General features: G+C 36.7%; 1 protein-coding gene across 6 annotated transcripts in view; it reads right to left on the bottom strand.

Moving 5' to 3' along the window:
* PRPF18 (pre-mRNA processing factor 18) overlaps nucleotides 1–20,006 on the bottom strand; it is a 69,508-nt gene that overhangs the window by 14,935 nt on the left and 34,567 nt on the right. For 3 of the 6 annotated variants that reach the window (XR_006819580.1, XM_046011110.1, XM_046011113.1), the window contains exons 2-10: nucleotides 18,733–18,810; nucleotides 18,595–18,621; nucleotides 15,895–15,999; nucleotides 13,755–13,868; nucleotides 8,766–8,912; nucleotides 7,284–7,352; nucleotides 5,049–5,189; nucleotides 4,843–4,914; nucleotides 2,402–2,557 (exon numbers count right to left, since the gene is read on the bottom strand). Coding sequence is in view for 5 of the 6 variants with exons in the window: in XM_046011110.1 (XP_045867066.1) it covers nucleotides 2,402–2,557; nucleotides 4,843–4,914; nucleotides 5,049–5,189; nucleotides 7,284–7,352; nucleotides 8,766–8,912; nucleotides 13,755–13,868; nucleotides 15,895–15,999; nucleotides 18,595–18,621; nucleotides 18,733–18,810 (909 nt within the window). In the remaining variant the exon portion in view is untranslated. The remainder of the gene's footprint in view (nucleotides 1–2,401; nucleotides 2,558–4,842; nucleotides 4,915–5,048; nucleotides 5,190–7,283; nucleotides 7,353–8,765; nucleotides 8,913–13,754; nucleotides 13,869–15,894; nucleotides 16,000–18,594; nucleotides 18,622–18,732; nucleotides 18,811–20,006) is intronic. The other 3 variants (XM_046011112.1, XM_046011111.1, XM_046011114.1) reach the window with 1 other exon arrangement.

Raw genomic sequence — 20,006 nt, 5'->3', positions numbered from 1 at the left:
GGAAAAATGGCAGAGCAGAATCAAAGATATCCAAGGAGCAAAAAGCAATAATTAACCTGACGCTGGCAAACATCAAGCGGCAGGGATCTCCCTCACATATTCCCAGTGGCTCTACTCCTGTCTCAGGGCACTTCTGTTAAAAAGCTTCTTTGTCCTATTTTTCAACCTCTTGTGAGTTTATCTGTAATTATTCCAAAATAAAAGTTTAATAAAAAGAAAATCACTGTTTTCTTGCACTGATTTTAAAAAATGCATCTTCCTTCCTATTACTTCAATTGATCCTTAACTGTAGGACAAGTTTACTCCGTTTTCTGCCAGAAAAGATCCACCATTATCTACAGGTCTCTTGCTCAGATCCCCCACCAACAGTCTCCTTTCCTTCAAGAACTACAAAAGTAACAAGACTTTCACATTTCTGGTCCTATACAATATTCATTCCATCAGCAAATATTTACTGAGAATGCACCACTGAGTAAGAAACTGTTCTAGACTCTGAGTATGTAACAGTAAACCATGTTCTTGCCTGTGGAACCTACACCTAAATTATTATGTCTAATAATGTAGCATAAGCCACCATTAGATTCTGGACCGGTCATATCATACTCTTAATTTTACTGCATGTGTAGCCTACAAAATTCCCTAATCCTTTTTCATATCTACATTGCTGAGACTGTATATTCAAGCAACCAGTTCCCTGGATCCAATTTTTTTTATGGTCATTCTTGCTACATATTGTATTTTTTTCATCTGTTCTTTCCTTCAGTCTGTCGAGAACTGCTGGAATGCCAATGTCCTTTTCCACCTTAACCCACACCCTACCCTTATTGTCCATAAATCTGATAAATAAACCTCTCTATAAATAGAGTCAACCAAATCAGTCATTAAAATGTTTTAACAGGACAGGATTGAGTGACTAAGAACCCCATGATATCTCACTGGCATCCATCCAAAGAGTCACGGATCCATTACTGAGTCCTGAGGCATCCCGCACTCAACCCGCTATGTGTCTACCTGACTGTATTAGCATATCAACATCTGTCCATGAGAAAAGTATTAGGTTTAGGTCAAACATCCTCCTAAAGTTCAGTATATTTACCAATTTTCCCTAATCATCTTGGGAAAAAAAGGAAGATTTTTTTAAGTAGGAAGGGAAGAGTTGAAAAAGAAGACCAATGGAAGAACAGGTCATTATATAGCTTTCAAAAATAAACCAGAAATCTTTAAAAAGGTTAGATATATTTTTAAGAAGAAAATCAGTTTGTGAGGAAGTGGAAATCATGCTATTGAAAGACCTAAAAGCTGTCCCTGAGACAATTTATGTTGTTATATGAACTTTTACACACACTCTGGCTTTGGCCATGGTACAGTTGAACACAATTAGCAAATTTAATCATCGGAAACTGTTTTCTATTGTTAAAGCCAAACGACCTTCCCCTCCCCCACTGAAATAAAAGCTTTTTGCCTTCAATACAGTCACTAGTGGTTATTAAAAAACGGAAAGGTCTTTGAACTTCAACAAGTATATTTGAACTCTATAAATTCTACAATTCATACTAGGGAGTCAAGTCGAACTATTTGAAAATGCTAATATATATGAATAAGGCATCAAGCATGACGCACAAGTTAATCTTCAGCACTTGGAATTGAAGTCACATAACAAGATAATTCATGAATATGGTAATAATTGCTGTCTGGCACAAAATCTGAAAGCACGTTATGCATTCTAAGCAAATTTTACATTTTAAGTAAACTTCCCGAGTATCATCTTCAAACTTTAGAATTAGCATCTGGCACAAGTCCTTATACAGACAGAATCTGGATTTTTGACAATTTGGCAATAGTGGCATAACAGTTGACTTTCTTCTCCCTCTAAGGAGAAAAGTTTTACCCAACAATAACGCAAACAAGTTTATGTGAGGCAAAGAGGACCGTAAGAAAATAAACTATTAACCCTTTCACCCTGTTTGTGTCAAGAAGTGTCATTAAATGTTACTGAAAAATAATTTTTCATTAAAGCTGGATTTTTACTATTCATACCTTCTTTTTAGCCCAGTAGATATTAAATCTATCTGGAAAATGACAAAATGAGATTTACTGCTAAACAGTCTAAATTTGTCCTTCTTCACCAAACTCCCAAAGCTGAATGAAACAGCATTATTTCAACGCTGAGGGAATTAAAGCACAACGTCTCACCCTGTCTTGCATCGTATACGACACTTACAAGGTTTCTCTTCTATTCTGTGAAGAGGTCTTAAGTTTAAGTACTTACAAAAAGTGGACTTGTGTCCTGTCACATTATATCCAATCTGCTACAATTCTTCTCCTGCTCTCAAAAACTGACAGTTTGGGAACTGCAGAACGTTAACCTCCAGAGCAACTTCTCTCCATCCCAGTTGCTTACCTGAATATATTTCCGCTGTGTTTCATCATTTAAAACATGTGCGACATGCTTAGAAAAAATCTTTTCTCTGCCAGTTCTGGCATGGATACCAACCATGGTGACACCTATGGGCCAAGGGGCATTTCCAATGGCCATCTGAAGATAAGCATCATTAGCCTAAAAAGAAAAGTTTAAGAGATCAGAAAAACAAAATACTGGGTTGGTCCCAATTTGTGAAGTATTTCCCAGCCCCTTACAACACAATTTTCATCCATCTCTTGGGCATGTTGCAAGTATTATCATTTCCATTATTCAAACAAAAGAAATTAAAATATGAGGTGTCAGGACTGCCCTGCCCAGGACCACAAATATCCATGGAAAACCAGAAACCAAAGCTAATCCTGTGAGTAAAAAGACAAACATTCCTTTGCAGCCTTTGTGCCCCTGCAATTAATACATTTCAGATCTGGAATTACCAGGTAGGTACTTTGATGCAACTCTAGTTTGGGTCTCCTCTAGACCCGGTCTTCTCTACAGGTGGTCACATGGAGATGGAGGCTAACTGGTTTTCCAGAATCCAATCTGCAACTATATCCACTGTCTGCCTCTGAAAGCTGGGGGGCGGGGGCGGGGCGGGGACGGCTCTGTGAGCTGGGACTATCACACAGGGTCCACAGCAGATGTGTAAACAGAGATTAAATACTAGCCCTTGAGCTGAATAGTTACTGGATGAGATCGTTTCACTTTGGCCCTTCTGCACCTCCCACCTGCCAAGAACCTTAAAATAAAAGCTACAAAATGTAAAGACAGAAACCAATGAAGACAAACAGCTCTTTTTCTAAACCAAGTCTGGCTACCGAGGAGGAAAAAAAGAATAAAACAGAAATCAAGTAAATTCTGAAAGACCCCTAGGGTATCAGAGAAGCTCAAATAGCCAGGTTTTGAAGAGATTTTATTTTTAAAAATCAAATACACGATTGATACGCAGAGTTGATTTTAAAAATCAGGTACCACAAATAGGCTAACTAGAAGATCATCTTCTGCCCTGAAGGCAAATTTGAATTTGCGCTACTCGGTTTTACAAAGCTTAATTGTAAAGAGCATGTTACACACTTATCAGATTCTGACTTGTGTCCATTTTCACACTGGTTATTAACTGATACAATTTCTAATATTTAGTCTCCCAAATTTCTCAAGAAAGCTGTCCAAATAGGTTATTAAAATCTCTTGGTTCTTCTGCAGTTTACATAAAATAAACTTTCACCTGCTTCTCAAATATAAAAATGGAAAAAGCAACAAGAGGGAAGGCATGCTTGCTAGTAGGCAAGTGATCTGATTTCTTTCTGCAGCGATGGTGACCTTATCCATCCCTTCCAAGGCAACTGTCCTTACTAAGTACCATGCAACTAACAGAAACTACCCAGGAATAAAATTTATAGGCACAAAACAAAAACATTTCCTTTGATAAAACAAACTGGCTCTCAGAGGGAGTAAAAACACTACGTTCACCTCATCAGCACAAGGTTCTAGCCGGGAGGCATGCCAGGCAACCCTCTGTTTACTACAGATACTCCGAGTATAGGAGTAAGCCCTGGCATTCCCCACTTTTCTGCCAGAGCCCCACCAATGGCTCTGGAATGGACAGGGGAACCACTGCGCTGAAACTCCCTCCTCCTCACTCTTGAGAGGCACTGCCACTAGAAGCCTCCCTCTTCAGACTCTGCTGATGGGCCAGATGCAGGGGCACGTTTCCAATCCCCACTACTGGGACAGCAGCCATTCTCCTTCCATTCCCTGCAGCAAGTGACGGACTCCCACTCCCCTTCCTGAACTCCACTCCAGGAGCGCTGGGCTGCGGGACCTCTTTCCCCCTACCACTGCCTACAAAGACACTGGGGCAGGCGGAAAAGTCTTCCCTAACAAGGGGTCTGCTATTGTTGCTGTTCTGAAATGGGAGAGATGAATTCTAGCAGCCTTACTTGGAACATTTTCTCATACAAGTATAAAGGGTGGTTAAATTCCATTGTATCATTAGTACAATAGTTCAGCTATATTACGGATTAAGTAGGCTTTTATAGCTGGCCTGGGAAACTAATCTACATAACATTGTTTCTATGGGAAAATTTGTTCTAAGCCATAATCTTGGACAATCTTTGAAATCAAATCCCATTCATGAAATGAACATTGCCTATATCCAGTTCATGCTCTGAAGAATCTTTATACCTATCTTAAAAATGACTAAAAAACCAGTGTTGTCAGGAAAGTTTATTATCAACGCCTAGTAATAAAGCTGACAATGAATTAGAAAATAAAGGTTTTGTTTCATTTTTTACTACTAATTCATTTCACATTTATTCTTAAAGCTCCTATGTAAAATACTTCCACATCAAATGAACGTATTACGCATACACAACCTAGATAAGCTCATAACCACGATAGTGATGTACAGCATGGTAATGTACCTTTACATATTCTCTCTGCAACATGAATTTAATAATATCTGTTATGGATTCTTTAATATCAGCAGGAAGATTCTGGAAAAGAAAAAGAAGTGTAACTATTTATGGCAGCTACTGTGTATAATTATAGACTGACATTTATACTAACTTTAGATAGTCTGTTTTTTAAAAAAATCAGTTATGTAAAAGCATTTTTCAAGGAACCTTACCCTTTTCCGTAGCTTTCTGAAAAGGGGTCTGAGATAGGACTCGGTTTGTTTTTGAGTAGCACTGTTCAGTTTGCCCTGCACGCTGCGCTTCACGTAATCTTCTCGGGCATTCAATTCTTTAGCCCAAACACCAAGAAGAAACTGTTGAAAGAATGGGTAAATTTAGACTATGATGCCACCCAGTGGTTCAAAAGGTTTAAAGGTTCTCTAACACACTGAACAATGTATTATCATCTTTAAAGTTAATTTTTTTCTAATTAAAATAGCATCAATATTTAACTGAAGAACTATTTGTGCTTATTTTGTCATCTATGACATGTATGTCTGTAGTGCCTTGACAAGTCACAAACTTCCCTATTCTATATTTACATATATATATTCTATATATATATATATTCATTCCTAATGCAAACAATTTCCCACTAACAACTATCAAATTTCAAATTTCATAGCTAACTTTGACAGAAATAAACTTTACTTGTATTTCTACTAAAATTCAACCCACCTAGATTCATTTGCCATAATACCTACTGTGCTGTGATACTTAATCTTCCAAGTAGGTTGCTGTGCTCTAGGCACACCCCATGGACACTGCAGGACTGGTTCCACACCACCAGATTAATAAAGCAAGCATCACAACAAAGTGAGTCAAATGAATTTTTTAGTTTCCTAATGCATATAAAAGTTATGTTTACACTGTAACAGAGTATATTAAGTGTACGAAAGCACTATGTCTTAAAGAAAAGTATATACCTTAATTAAAGAATACTTCACTGCTGGGGCACCTGGGTGGCTCAGTTGGTTAAGCATCTGACTCTTGACTTCAGCTCAGGTCTACTCTCAGAGTCATGAGACGCATCAGGCTCTGCACTGGGCATAGAGCCTCCCTGAGATTCTCGCTCTTCCTCTCCCCCTCCCTCCTTAAAAAATACCTTATTGCTAAAACATGCAAATCATCATCTGAGCTTTCATGTCCTAATCACTGATCACAATTAACCATGACAAATATAGTAACAATGAAAAAGTCTGAAATACTGCAAGAATCACCAAAATGTGACACAGAAACACAAAGTGAACAAATGCTACTGGAAAAACAGTGCCAGTACATTTGTTCCACACGTGGCTGCCACAAACCATCCATTTATAGGAAGACAAAAAAACCAAACGACAACAAAATGATCACCAAAGAAAACAGCATTATCTCCAAAGCACAATAAAACTAAGCACTATAAAATGGGGTACACCTCTATTTGGACTTTCTGCTTTTGGTAGTAGAGTTTAAATACTTCCACTAAAGCACGTGACTAAAGGAGAAAGAAGGAAAATGAAGAACAGAAATAAAGAAACTATAACCCCTCCACCTGGCCCTGGAAAACCACCCTGGGGCCCCCTGGGTTCAAACACATCAAGAGCACCATTCCTAGAGGCACGTACACAGGGAAGGTGGCGGAAGACAAATCCCCCTACTGGCATTACCTATGGGTACCCCCTATAAGGAGAGGCTGTCACTCAGAGAGGAAAATTCTAGTTCACACTAGTTCCCAAGCTTATCTAATTCCATACCATATCTTCAATAGACTGAGAATCTTGATGACTAATATGTTGTATTAAACTGTTAATACAAATAAAAGAACTTCTTGCATTTTAATCTCTTGGCCTGAACACAAATGGTTTGTGAATAAATGCTAAAAATGAATCTGGCATTTGCACATACTCTACCTAAACCAGTAAAGCAAGAAATGCTGAGGAGAAAGATGGATTGAACTCATCACAGCAGGAATATGCAGCTATCTGCAGAACTGAGAAAATGAACAGTCTCTGAAAGGTTGCTGATGGGTTTGCTTTTTTCCACAGCCAAGGTCTTCCCACCTCCTTCCTCTCCTTACTGTCATCACCACTCATAAAAGTGAAATACTCCCCTCACTGCACTCCCTCCTGGAATGTTTTTTAAAAATTTTAAACTCTCCCCAACTTCTTGTTCATTCCACTGCTGTGACTCTTTTCTATGTGTTTACATTGACAAGTCAGTTCTAAAGTGCTGCAGTGAAGTAAATACACGTCTCCTTTGATTAACCTCCAAATGCCAGTGCAGAGCAATATCATAAACTGTATACATGCAAAACATGTTTATTGAGGGATTTCCTTTCCAGTCCTTAACCCTTAAATCATCCAAAAATTAAACAACAGTTTTCAACCAACCAAACCAAACCCTTTCCTAGGCCTAAAAGTACATACCTTAAGGAACTTGGTAATGATGTCCATGTCCTTATGATCATCGCCTTTTCCTAAAGACTCTCCCAATGCCTGCAGAAAAACAACGCTTCTGTTCATTAGTGAAGACCAACAGTTGAATAGTTGCTCTCAACACCAGTCTGAACATGTATTTATTATATTTATATATATCTTTATATATATATATTTATTATATATACTAATTTCTATTTTTAAGAAACCCAAAGGAACTTCTAGGTAAGTTAAAAAAGAAGAAAACACCAATCTATCATTGAAATTTAGACAGGAAGGTATCTTTTATCAATCAAAAGACAAAAAAGGGGGGGAGGGGCTTAGGGAACTAATGGATAAATTTCTTTTTAAGGGAACAGAAATGTTCTAGAATTAGGTCATGATGATGGTTACAACAATCTGTGAATATACTAAAAACCAGTGAACTGTACATTTTAAATGGTTAAGTTGTAAAGTGAGTATCTCAATAAAGCTATTTAAGAAAAAAGCGAGAAATGGTTATTCACACTATTTCTGTCAAATTTAGGATCTATAGAGAGGTGCTGGGGGTTGGGAGGAGGGCCACAACTAAAACAACTATGATCTCACGAAGAGCATAGCCAGGAATGAAAAGAAACAGAAAAATAACAGTTTCTGTTTACTAAGCAGTAGAAGCTTTCAACTAAGCCATAATTTCTGCTCGAGCGAGATATTTTGATAGTACAACATGGTTTAATTAGGATGACATATATCATTCCACATTCAACATATTGGGAAAAATTAAAAAGCAAGATACTGCCAAGTGTTGGCAGTGCTGTGGGAATAAAAGGCACGCACACACTTTTGAGGGGGGTGCAGACTGGTATAGCCATTCCAGAGAGCAACATGACAGTACTTGGACAAGTTACACATAGATAAATCCAACCATCCTGCTTCTGAGTCCACAGCGGTTACGTACAAGACTATTCATCACAAAGTTGTTTGTAGTAATAGGGAGCTGGGAGAAATCCAGCTCTCATTATAAGGGAACAAAAAGTAAAAGGCAGTGAATGCCATAAAGCAGGAAATGCTATGCAGCATTAAAGATTAAAAATCAAAGGTTCAGATATACATAAAGCATCAAAGAAGGATCTTAACTATAGTTCCAAGTGGAAAAAAAGAAACATTTAAAAGAAAAATTTCGCAGTATAGTATCATTTATGTATATTAAAAACATAAGCACACAAAATACTACTGGCTTTACAAAGATCCCCAACAAATAAGAGGATGCACATCAAATATGTCAGAAGGCAGGGAGTAGGGTAATGTGAGTGGAGAATGAGGAAAGAGGGAGTGAATAAATAAAAGCAAGAAATTTTTTATAAAAAGGGCCTTTGTAATGACCACAGCCCATAGCAGCGTGCTCTGAATTGAACAACGCGATCAAATCAAGCATCTGCTCCAGGAAATGAAGGATGTGATGGGGAAATGAGATCAGGTGGGTGTAAAGATTACCTCTAACTCTTCAATTGTGGTGTTTTCTTCATGAACTTTCAAATCATTCTGTGTGTCTTCCTCTCCAGGTTCCTGACCACCCACAAGCTCATTGAGGTACTGCTGGTCGATCTTATCCAAAGCTGCTTTCAGATCATTCCTCAATCCCTGAGAAAGGTGAAAACTTACACGTACTTCGGAACTTCACTCATGTTTCCCTTTTGATTTTTCAGTACTAGTAAGTTCAGTTCATTTTTTTCCTCCACAGGAGTTAAGAGCTTAGTAAAACTAGAGACTCGAGTAAGATTTCAATTTATTATGCAGCTATCATCATTGTCCAAAGTTAAATATAATGAACATATTTAAATGTAAAAGAATATATACACAAAACTACTCTGGTCAGAAAAATAAAACATAAGTGATCAGAATATTCATAAATGCTGAAATTTTCTAACGAGGTCTAGCGCAAGTGACCAGGTCTCCACTCAAGCCCTCAACCCATTTTCCCAGTTTACTTAAAATGTCTAACCTCACTGCAACAACTCTGCATTCCCTTAACACTCAGCAACGTCAGTTGCATGAAAATAGCGTCTTATGTATATCCTAGGCTTTCACCAGGTTTCTAACAAACCAGCAAATTCCACATTCTATTCACATCCAGTTTGTGACCATTCGATAAAAAAAAAAGCCTTAAATCTGGACCCATACCTTATACCACATACAAAAACTAACTCAAAATGGATCAAAGATGTACATTTAAGAGCTCAATCTATAAAACTCCCAGAGGAAGACACATGGGAAAAGCTTCATGATATTGGATTTGGCAATCATTTCTTGGATACAAGACCAAAGGCATAGGCAAAACACACACACACACACACAAAAACAAAACAAAACAAAAAACCCAGAAGAACAAAATAGGTACATGCTGGACTTCATCAAAATTAAAAACTTTTCTGCAAAGATACTATCAACAGAGTGAAAAGATCACCAGTGGAATCGGAGAAATATTTGCAAGTCACTAATCTGATAATGATTGATATCCAGAATATACAAAGAACTGCTCCAAAATAACAAGAAAAAAACCACTAAAAATGGCAAAGGTCTTGAATAGAAGACCACACATAAAATGCCAATAAGCAAATGAAAAGATGTTTAACATAACTAGTCATTAGGGGAATGCAAATCAAAACCACAATAAGGGGATGCCTGGGTGGCTCAGTCATTTAAGCATCTGCTTTGACAGCACCCCTCCCCAACCCTGCCCAGCGTTGGGCTCCCTGCTTAGCACGGAGTCTGCTTCTCCCTCTCCCTCTGCCCCTTCCCACTGCTCATGCTCTCTCTCTGTCTCAAATAAAAAAAATCTTAAAACACACACACACACACACACACACACACACAGCACACACACATTAAGATACCACTTCATATCCATCAGGATGGCTATGATCAAAAATAACAGGAAGTAGTAAGTGCTGGCTAGGATGTGGAGAAATGGAACCCTTCATTGCTGGAAATGTAAAATTGTACAGCTGCTGGGAAAGTGTATAGCAATCACCTCAAAAATTTACATGCACCCACACCAAGACAAATTCTAATTAAAATATCACAAGGTGAAGACAAGGAGAGAATATTAAAAGCAGCAAAAGAAAAACCATCTGTTGTGTACCTATTAGCAGATTTTTCAGCAGAAATTCTGCAGGACAAAAGGGGGTAGAGCATAATATATTCAAAGTGCTGCAAGAAAACACTTCCAACCAAGAATACTCTACCTCATAAAGTCATCATCCAGAATTAGAGCAGAGAATCTCCCAGACACGCAAAACTAAATGAGTTCATCGCCACTAAACCAGCCTTACAAGCAATGTTAAGGGGCCTTCTTTAAGCTGTAAAGGGGGCTAATTAGTAACAACATATGAAAGTGTAAATCTCACTCGAATAGGTAAATATATAGTAAAGATAGTAGATTAATCACTTATAAAGACAAAAATAGTAAAAATAACTACAATCGTTAAGTTAAAGGATACACAAGAAAAACATGTAAAATGTGACTAAGATGTGGCCGGGAGGCGTAAATATGGAGAGCTTTAGAACACATTCACACTTATGTTATCATCTTCAAATAGTCTGTTTCAATTATAAAATAAGCCACTGGGATGTAATGCACAGTATGGTGACCACAGTTAATACTGCACTGCATACTTAAAAATTGGTAAGAATAGATCTTTTTTTTTTTTTTTAAGACTATTTATTTGACAGACAGAGATCACAAGTAGGCAGAGTCAGGCAGGGGGGCAGGGGGTGGGAAGCAGATTCTCTGTTGAGCAGAGCGCCAGATGTGGGGCTCGATCCCAGGATCCTGGGATCATGACCTGAGCTGAAGGCAGAGGCTTAACCCACTGACCCACTCAGATGCCCCGGTAAGAGTAGATCTTAAAGGTCCTTACCACAAGCAAAAAAAATTTGTGACTATGTATGGTGACAGATATTAACTATACTTATTGTGGGGATCATTTCACAAAGCACACTAATATCAAATCACTAAGCTATACATCTGAAACTAATATATGTAATGTATCAATTGTACCTCAATTTTTAAAAAATTTACAAATAAGCTCTTTGGTATCTGGGACAAGCTTTAGAAGATTAAAATATGGCAGGTTGTAATAAATTAATATTAATAACCAGAAAAATTTTCAAGGAACGAAACATGACTAGTAGAAAAATTAAATCGCATTCTAATTTAATAGTTCACATTAGTATTTTAATACTATCTTTTTTTTTTTTAAAGATTTTATTTATTTATTTGACAGAGATCACATGTAGGCAGAAGCAGGCAGAGAGAGGAAGCAGGCTCCCTGTCAAGCAGAGAGCCCGACGCGGGGCTCGATCCCAGGACCCTGAGATCATGACCTGAGCTAAGGCAGAGGCTTTACCCACTGAGCCACTCAGGTGCTCCTTAATACTATCTTTTGATAAAGAAAGGAATTCAGGATATAGAAAAGAAATAAATGTTGGTAAAAATTAAGCATTACAAAAAACACTAAGAATTTCAACAGGACTGAAAATTTTTCAAAAAATTGCTGTGAACATTAGAGCAGATGAATGTTTTTATTCATTTATGCTTAAAAGAAAGAAGCTAAACAGAATGACTGTAGGATCCACCAAGTCTGCATCTCAGGTATACATAAAAGAAGTGAAAGCAGGGACGCAAACAGGTATTTGTAAACCTCTGTTGAAAGCAGGATTATTCACAATAGCTAAAAGGTAGCAACAACTTAAATGTCCATCAAAGCTGAATGGATAAACAAAATGGGATCCATATGAACAAGAGAGTATTATTTCAGCCTTAAAAAGGAAGGAAATTCTGACCTACACTATCACATAGATGAACCTCTATGGTCTTACACAGTTGGGAGGCCAGTCCAAGGGACCCTTTGATGACCTTGGCCACACTCCACATCGGACTGTAATCACATGTGAGAGACTCCAAGCAAAAAAAAACTGTCTAGTGCACCCCCAATCAAACCACAGAACCTTAAGTGATAAAATAAATTATCTTAAGTTACTAAGTTTCAGGGTGGTTTGTTACAGGCACAGAGGACTGAAAAAGATTTTACAGTAAATTGTTTGAAGCTCCTCAGTTTTGGAGCAGCATGTTACACAGCACAGATCACATACCTGTCTCTCAGTAACTGGTAGAGCAAACAGGTAAGTCAAAAGGCCACACAAGATCTGAACAACACTACTGTAACTGACATTTACCCAATATATAAAAGAGATTTTTTTAGGAGCCTATGGAATATTCACCAAGACAGACCATCTGCTGAGCTTTGAGACCAGATCAAAGCCCTAAAAACTATAACTGTTAAGCTTTTAGAGAAAATAAAGAGTATCTCTTTAAAGCCTTGGGATAGGCAAATATTTCTTCAGAAAAACACCAAAAGAGATAAATGACCATAAAAACGTGGAGTTCATCAAAATTTAAATTTGCCCATCAAAAGGGACCATGAAAAGAACAGGTAAGCCAAAGATGAGCAGAAAATAGTAACAAACCAAATATCTGTACATCTAAGGGCTTGTATTCAGAATATACGAAGAACTCCTACAATTCAAAAATAAAAGGGCAAACAACCCAACTAAAACATGAACAAAAGGTTTTAACATGCACTGCCCAGAGAAATGTACCGGCAGTAAGTCTAAGGAAAGATGTTCATTACCGTTAGTTAACAGGAGGCTGTGAACAGAACCGCAATGAAATATTACTACACATACAAGAGAATGGTTACAATTTAAAAGACTTAAAATAACAAATACTGATGACATTTGGAAATACCTGGCATTTCTTAAAAACTAAATTAGCATACATTTACTCATTATTCAGCAATTCTACTTCAGGTATTTACGAAGAGACAGAACATATTTACCAAAGAGAAGTAACACAGGTCCCAAACAGACCTGTTTGAAAATGTTCATGCAGTGTTATTCATAACAGCCCAAAGTTGGAAACAAATGGTGGGATATTCAGGAAAATATCACCAGCAATGAAAAGGAACAAACTACCGATTTCTGCAGAAACAGTCTTTTTAAAAATATACTCAGCAGAAGAAGCCAGACATACTCTCATGACTCCATCTATAGGAAATGCAGAACAAGCAAAATTAATCTACAGTGATAGAATTTTAAAAGGTGTTTGCTCAGGTATTGAGGAGAAGGAACAGGACTGGCTAAGAAGGGGCATTGGACACACAAGAAAATGTGGTGAAAACCTTCTCTATCTTCCTAAGGGCAGTGGTTACATGCCTGGAGTGGATTCATCAAAATGCACTGAACTGTATGCTTAAGATAATGTCCTTTTTAAAAGAATTAAAGAAAACTTACATTCAGCAGCAATAATCTGGCAACTTTACTTTTTCATCTTTGCCTAAAATGATGCAATAAGTCAAACTCCATACTATTCTTGTTTATGTGGTACAGTGAGCTTTCTCAAGTTTTGTTCTGACTTCGTACCTTGTTAACTTCTGGTGTGAGGATCTCTATTTTTCTTAAACGTTGAAAAGCATCATAATCAGTTTCTCCGAATAGTCTGATTGGTTCTCCTCTTTCTCTCAATCTTCTGATAACCTGTAAGAAGTAATAACAGTAATAGTAATTCCTCCCTTAGGTGACAAAATACTTATTTTGAAATGTAGACAGAAAAAGTCAATTGTGTTTGCTTTTTCTTTAATTTTCCATGAATGGATACAATGAGTTACTGTCACACTTTAAAAAACCCTACCATATTTAAGGTCCTTTGGCTGACTGTTTCAGCAAAGGCTCCATCTGTATAACAGAATACCTAAGAAAAACATTAGATGGAAGAGAACGGTAACTTTTATATATTTTTATTTTTATAGAAGGAAAATACAATCCAGAATCAGCTGATAACTCACAGACCATGGCCAAGACTACATGAAAACCAAACACTTACCTCCCAGAAGAGAAGTGAGTAATGATCAGGGGAGGGCACAGGGCAGGCTTTTGAGGGGCTGAGAACACTGTGTCTTGACTTGAGTGATGGTCAATGCATGTCTGTTTTAGAATCTTCCATTATATTGCACATGCATGTTTTGTGTGTTATTTGTATATATGTACCATTTCATAAGAAAAAATTATAACTGAGAAAAATAAAGGTTGATCCAAAATGTTTTTTAAGTACCAAGAACTTTATCTGGAAACATAAATAGTAGCACAGAAACCACTGGTCAAGCTCCCACTGAGTTAACCGAAGCTCAGTATTCAAAAGCTGCTTAAGAGGCCATCTGGTGCTACCTCCCATCAACACAGAAATGACCTCAAATGCACCTCTACAAGGTCCGCAACTGACCAATGACAGGGACCACATCTCTTATGCAAAAGGCCATACCAGTTTGGGACAGATAGTTTTTACTTCTCACGATCAACTAAAATCTCTCTGCCTCAAAATTCTCCCTATTTATCTCATTTCTACTCTATGAAACCACAGAAGATATAAATTTTTTTCAAAATTATAGCTGCTGTCAATGGATTTTTTTTTTGTTAAGGTCTCCAATATTCTTCTCTTCAGGCTCGGTATTCCAAAATCCTTCATCTGACTCTTATGACAGCGTTCAGGGTCAGCCATCCTTTCTTTCCTACCTTTCCTTCCATTCCAAGTTCATTTTTGTTTGGTTCCTTCCCTCCCCGTATAGTCTGTAGTCTTCGTGTCACATGAGTATACTGAAATTTTTGTGGTTTTTGTGGTTTTTGGCTTTTTCAGAAAAGTAACAGTTGATATTGACCCAAGTACAGACGAGCACTACAGTTAAGAGTACAAACTGGGGCAACATGTCTACAGAGCTCTGTAGTCACAGAAACGCACAGTCTTTAGTCAACAGACTCCAGAAATCATGCTTCTCACAAATTTTCCAAAGGGAACAATCATATGTTAGCATGCATGTAATGACATCTGTATAAAAATGTTCATCTCAGTAGGATTTATAATAGGGAAATGCTGAAGCAATCTAACCATTACTGTTTGATTTTTAAAATAATAATAGGTTTTTAAAATATTATGGGAAACTATGTAGTCATAAAAAATTATATAGATCTGTGTTTTGACCTAGAGTGATATATTGTTACAAAATGTGTATTTAAAATAATTTAGACAAATAATCTATGTATAATTACTTTAAAAATATATATTAGAACAATGTGTTTAATTTTTTAAGTTTAGAAAAATATATTCTTTTAAAACTTTAAGAGTATGAAGAAAAGCAGAGATTGGTGCATCTGGGTGGCTCAGTAGATTAAGCATCTGTCTTTGGCTCAGGTCATGATCTCAGGGCCCTGGGATAGACCCCCTAAGTCCCTATGTCAGCAGAGCGTCTGCTTCTCCCCCTCCCTTTATCTCTGGCCCTCTCCCATGCTCACGTGCATGCAATCTCTCTCTCTTTAAATAAAATAAAATTTTTTAAAAAGCAGAGATTTAGAATCTCAAGAAGGAAACTGGCTAGCTGCACATTTTCGTTCAGCCAGACATGTTACATAGGCAATAATGACACAAGCTTACTGGAAAGAATGGAAGATAAATGCAAATGCTCTGGAGAATTTTTTTTTTTTTTTTTCCAATCAAACACATATATAAACTTACCTCTTGCCTAGAAAGAGTCATGGGTAACTTTTCCTCTGCCAGTTCAAGTTCTAGCACTGGATTTGAAGAAGTTAATGGTTTCTGGTCCTCCTCCTTTGGCTGTATCTGTATTAATAGCCAAAAGAATTAAATTCAGGTTTTTAAAGTATAATACAGCTAATATTTAGCATTCTGTGCATTAGTTGGTAATAGAAATTAAACATGTTTCAAATATTCCAGGTTTTCTAAATGTTCCACCAAGGGAAAAGCTCCTAATAAATGGACATGTTTTTGAAAACTCATCAAACGCCTCCATTTTAGGGACACAAGTAGCAAACATGCACACAGGAGACAGCATTCTTGCTACTGGAAAGTGACAGATGTATAATGGTTTCCAAAATCAAAAACTTTTAAAAGGGCTGTAATTTAGACTCCTTTCTCCCTAGACTCTTAAGAATTTTACTTTTTTCTTAAAAACAATCAATTGGCTTCTCTTCTTTGAGAAAATGATCTGACAGGGTTAAAACCTAGATCCTTGCTCTGTTATGAAGACCCAAAAAAAACCTGCTTTCTAAGAAACCCATGATGCTTCAAGCTCCTGTTTTTTTCCTACCCTCCTTTTTGAAAGGCAGGATTCCAAGTGCACTGAAATCACTGCTGGACATGTAGAAACACTCCCAAAGCTACAGAGATCTGCCCCCAAACTGCGCTATGAACCCCAGGGAAATAACAGCACCACAGCTCTAGCACCTTCCCACCATCCACACAGAGTGGACATTCCTGTGTATAGGGACCTGCAGGGGAAAAAAATCTCTTCATGTGCTTTCTTCAGTCTGCTCACAGTTTAGGAAAATTAAGTTCAGCAATTTATAAGCCCCATGGTGTGTGTGGTCTGTAAAAACATACATATATGTAAAAACATACATGTATGTAAAAACACGGTTTCCCATCTGATCATGAGACTAATCTAAAATGCCAAAAAGAAGATTAAAAAAAAAAATGAAAGGTCAACATTAAGGAAAATGCAATTAAGAAAGGCTATATGGTTAAAATTGTATCATTTCTGATTCTGTAGTTAAGGGTTAAAGGTTATATTAATTGGTACAGACAGAAAACTGAAGAAAAAACTAAACTTCTAGATTTTTCACAAACCACATCAGCCTCAAGCTTCATAAATGGTAACTAGTTTTCATAAAGGAATAAAGGTAACACGTGCTGTATTTTCATTATTACCAAGAAGGAAATATTAAACATATTTTAGAAAACCCTTTCTTTTTAAGCATAAAAACAGGTATTCCTCCCAAACTCTGAGGATGAAAAGCATTTTTAATTACAGAATGCCAGCTCTTCACTTGTAGGAAAAAAAAAAAATCAAAGACATGTTGTCAGCAGGACTCCACGTTATAAGAAGTAACTTTACAGTAGCGATTTTGCTTCAGTGCTTCTTCGCTCTGTGATTTTGCTTCTTCGTTCTATATCAACAAGTACCAACAGATCACTGAAGCAATCTAAACAATGCAAAACTGCCCATTTTAAATTATTTTCCTACCTTACCGAAAAGTGGAAAAGGTTCAATTTAGGAATGGGGGAAAGCAACAAGTCAGCAGACTAAACCCCTGGTCAATGATTCTCATTCCAGATCATTCCAGATCAAGTGTCAGTTAGACAACAATGGGTAAGCAAAAGAATTCTTCTTAGTATCTATTTGACAGCTATTTACATGAATTGTGTTTTAACTTCCTAAACTGGAAACAAATGAAACCAATATATTTATGGGAAATATAAAATATAAATGCAAACTCTCGTATTTTAAAAATCTATCAGAAATGTAAAACTACATTAACACTTGCCTTCTGCCACACTACAAGACAAAATCAAATGCATATACATACCATTTGCATTCCTCATGCTTCCTTCTAGAAATGCTTTGCTAGATAAATTAATTTCTAGAACTTTCCCCATCACATGCACAAGAATATTATATTATACATGTTTCACGAGCAAAAAGTTGATGTCAAATTTATGATCTGGCAAAAATATTTCAACAGAACCTCTAAATATTGTTTAAAAAATTATCATACTAGATATTGCCTTCTTTAAAAATAATTTAAACAGAACTTCACCTCATAACATTGAACCCCTCCCAATAAAAACCCCAAAATATTATTCAACTAGGATAATAGCTGAATAGGATAATAATAGGGGAACCTTGAGGATACTTTTAGTCATGTTTCAAAAATATAGTCTTCCAGACAACTTACTTGTTTCTAACAAATATTTCTATACATTTTCTATACAATAGACAAGCAGTGTTTGAAATGTGGTACCTTATTACACAAAAGCTTATAAATGTATGGCTTACTATCTTAGACAGAGGTACTTAGGGCCAAAAGGAACTAACAATGCAAACAAAAAGAAAGGCTTAAAATATTCAAGTGAAAGTGGGGAAAATACCACTGGTAACACCACGGTGGTGAATGAATAAAATGTTTTGAAACCCTTTAAAATAGACTTTTATTGGGAGAGGTGAGGAGAGGCATGGTGGTGGTGATGAAGATGAGGCAGTATCAGATCCAGGAATTGAAAGAAAAAAAAAAAATTCAAGCTTTGATCTCAAGCCACTTCATGCTGTCCACAAAAAGCCAAACCATTCCAAGCCAAAAGTCATGCATGTATTCTCCTGAATTCAAGATTAAAAAAAGAAAAGAAAAAAGCTCATACCTCTCCAGATGGCTTCTCATTTATAGGCTAATGTACAACATTGATAAAGTGAACAGAGATCAATAATTTTGTCACTTTAACAACAGCTGTAAAAATTTAAATTCGAATATACAATAACATAAAAGCAAGCAGTCATACCTTGTAGCCACATCTTTCAAAATATGCTTCCTCTTCTTTTTTTGCAAGTTCACTACGCTTGAAATACTTTCTATTTTCCTATTAAAGAAAGAAGTACATTAATGGGAAAAAAATTTCACATTCATCAACTTAAAAACACTTTTCAGTTTTTCAAGAGTATGGTCAAGTTTGATTCTGTAGAGATTATACTGGTTTCTTGAACATGGCACCTGTCCTTTACCCCGCTCTAAATATGAAGTATTTTTCTTACAGCATTATTTTAACAGGCATATCCAACAGCAAAGAGAAGAAACTAACAATATTTTCCAATTGTCCACATTGTTTTGATTTGATTTCCCAATGTTTGGTTTCAAAGATAATTTCTACTAATTAATTCACTGTGAACCACATAAAACCAGATGCTTTATTTTCTCCCAACAGAAACAACTGAACAAAATTTAGGTTAACTATATCTGACATCTTAACTCCCATTACCCAGACAGCTCTAAGGGTGTGTCCAAGTTCTTCTTGTCACTTGTAATCTTTTTGTATCAATTAATTATATTTGTATTAATCAAGCCATAAAATTGTATTAATTCTTAATCTAGACATAAAATGATTTGAAAGTATTAACAAAATCATTTAAAGCTATTTGTTTTATAGGATTCAATGTTATGAGACGAGCTCTAAATCCATAGGAGAAAAAAATATTAGTTCTATACTACATACAGTATTCTCTTGTTAAACCTACGGTCCCTAATTTGGATGCTGTTACCATCGTCTACAGCTATCCATCTTGGATATTATTCCACTAATGATTTAGCTCAAATAATGCTACTGCCCTACTTTATTAGTAGTATCTGTAACAGTACCTCAGTAATATCTCCACACATGTATTTAGCACCTCAGTGTCCAAGCTCATTCACTCTGACAATAATCATGGATGCTAAGATCATAACAATAGAAGTTGATGGTGAACAATCAACAGCTCAGGGCACCACACCTGAAGGCCTGGCATCAGGAAAACATTGTCTCCTATATTATACACGTAGGAGGTATAGAGCACATCTACAAAGTATTCTTGCCCAAAAGCTCCATGTCAATCTAACCACACATTTTAGTCTTTTTTAAAATTTTTATTTAAATCCAATTTAGTTAACATACAGTGTGTTACTAGTTTCAGGGGTAGAATTTGGTGATTTCTGAGTTGCATATAACACCCAGTGCTCATTACATCAAGTGCCCACCTTAATGCCCATCACTCCTTCCCCCCACTAACCTATCCTTCAGCAACG

This window comes from Meles meles, chromosome 7, assembly GCF_922984935.1.
Source record: "Meles meles chromosome 7, mMelMel3.1 paternal haplotype, whole genome shotgun sequence".
NCBI classification, from domain to species: Eukaryota; Metazoa; Chordata; class Mammalia; order Carnivora; family Mustelidae; genus Meles; species Meles meles.
The sequence above is the reverse complement of the archived record's forward strand: the minus strand, read 5'-3'. Positions and strand labels throughout refer to the sequence as shown.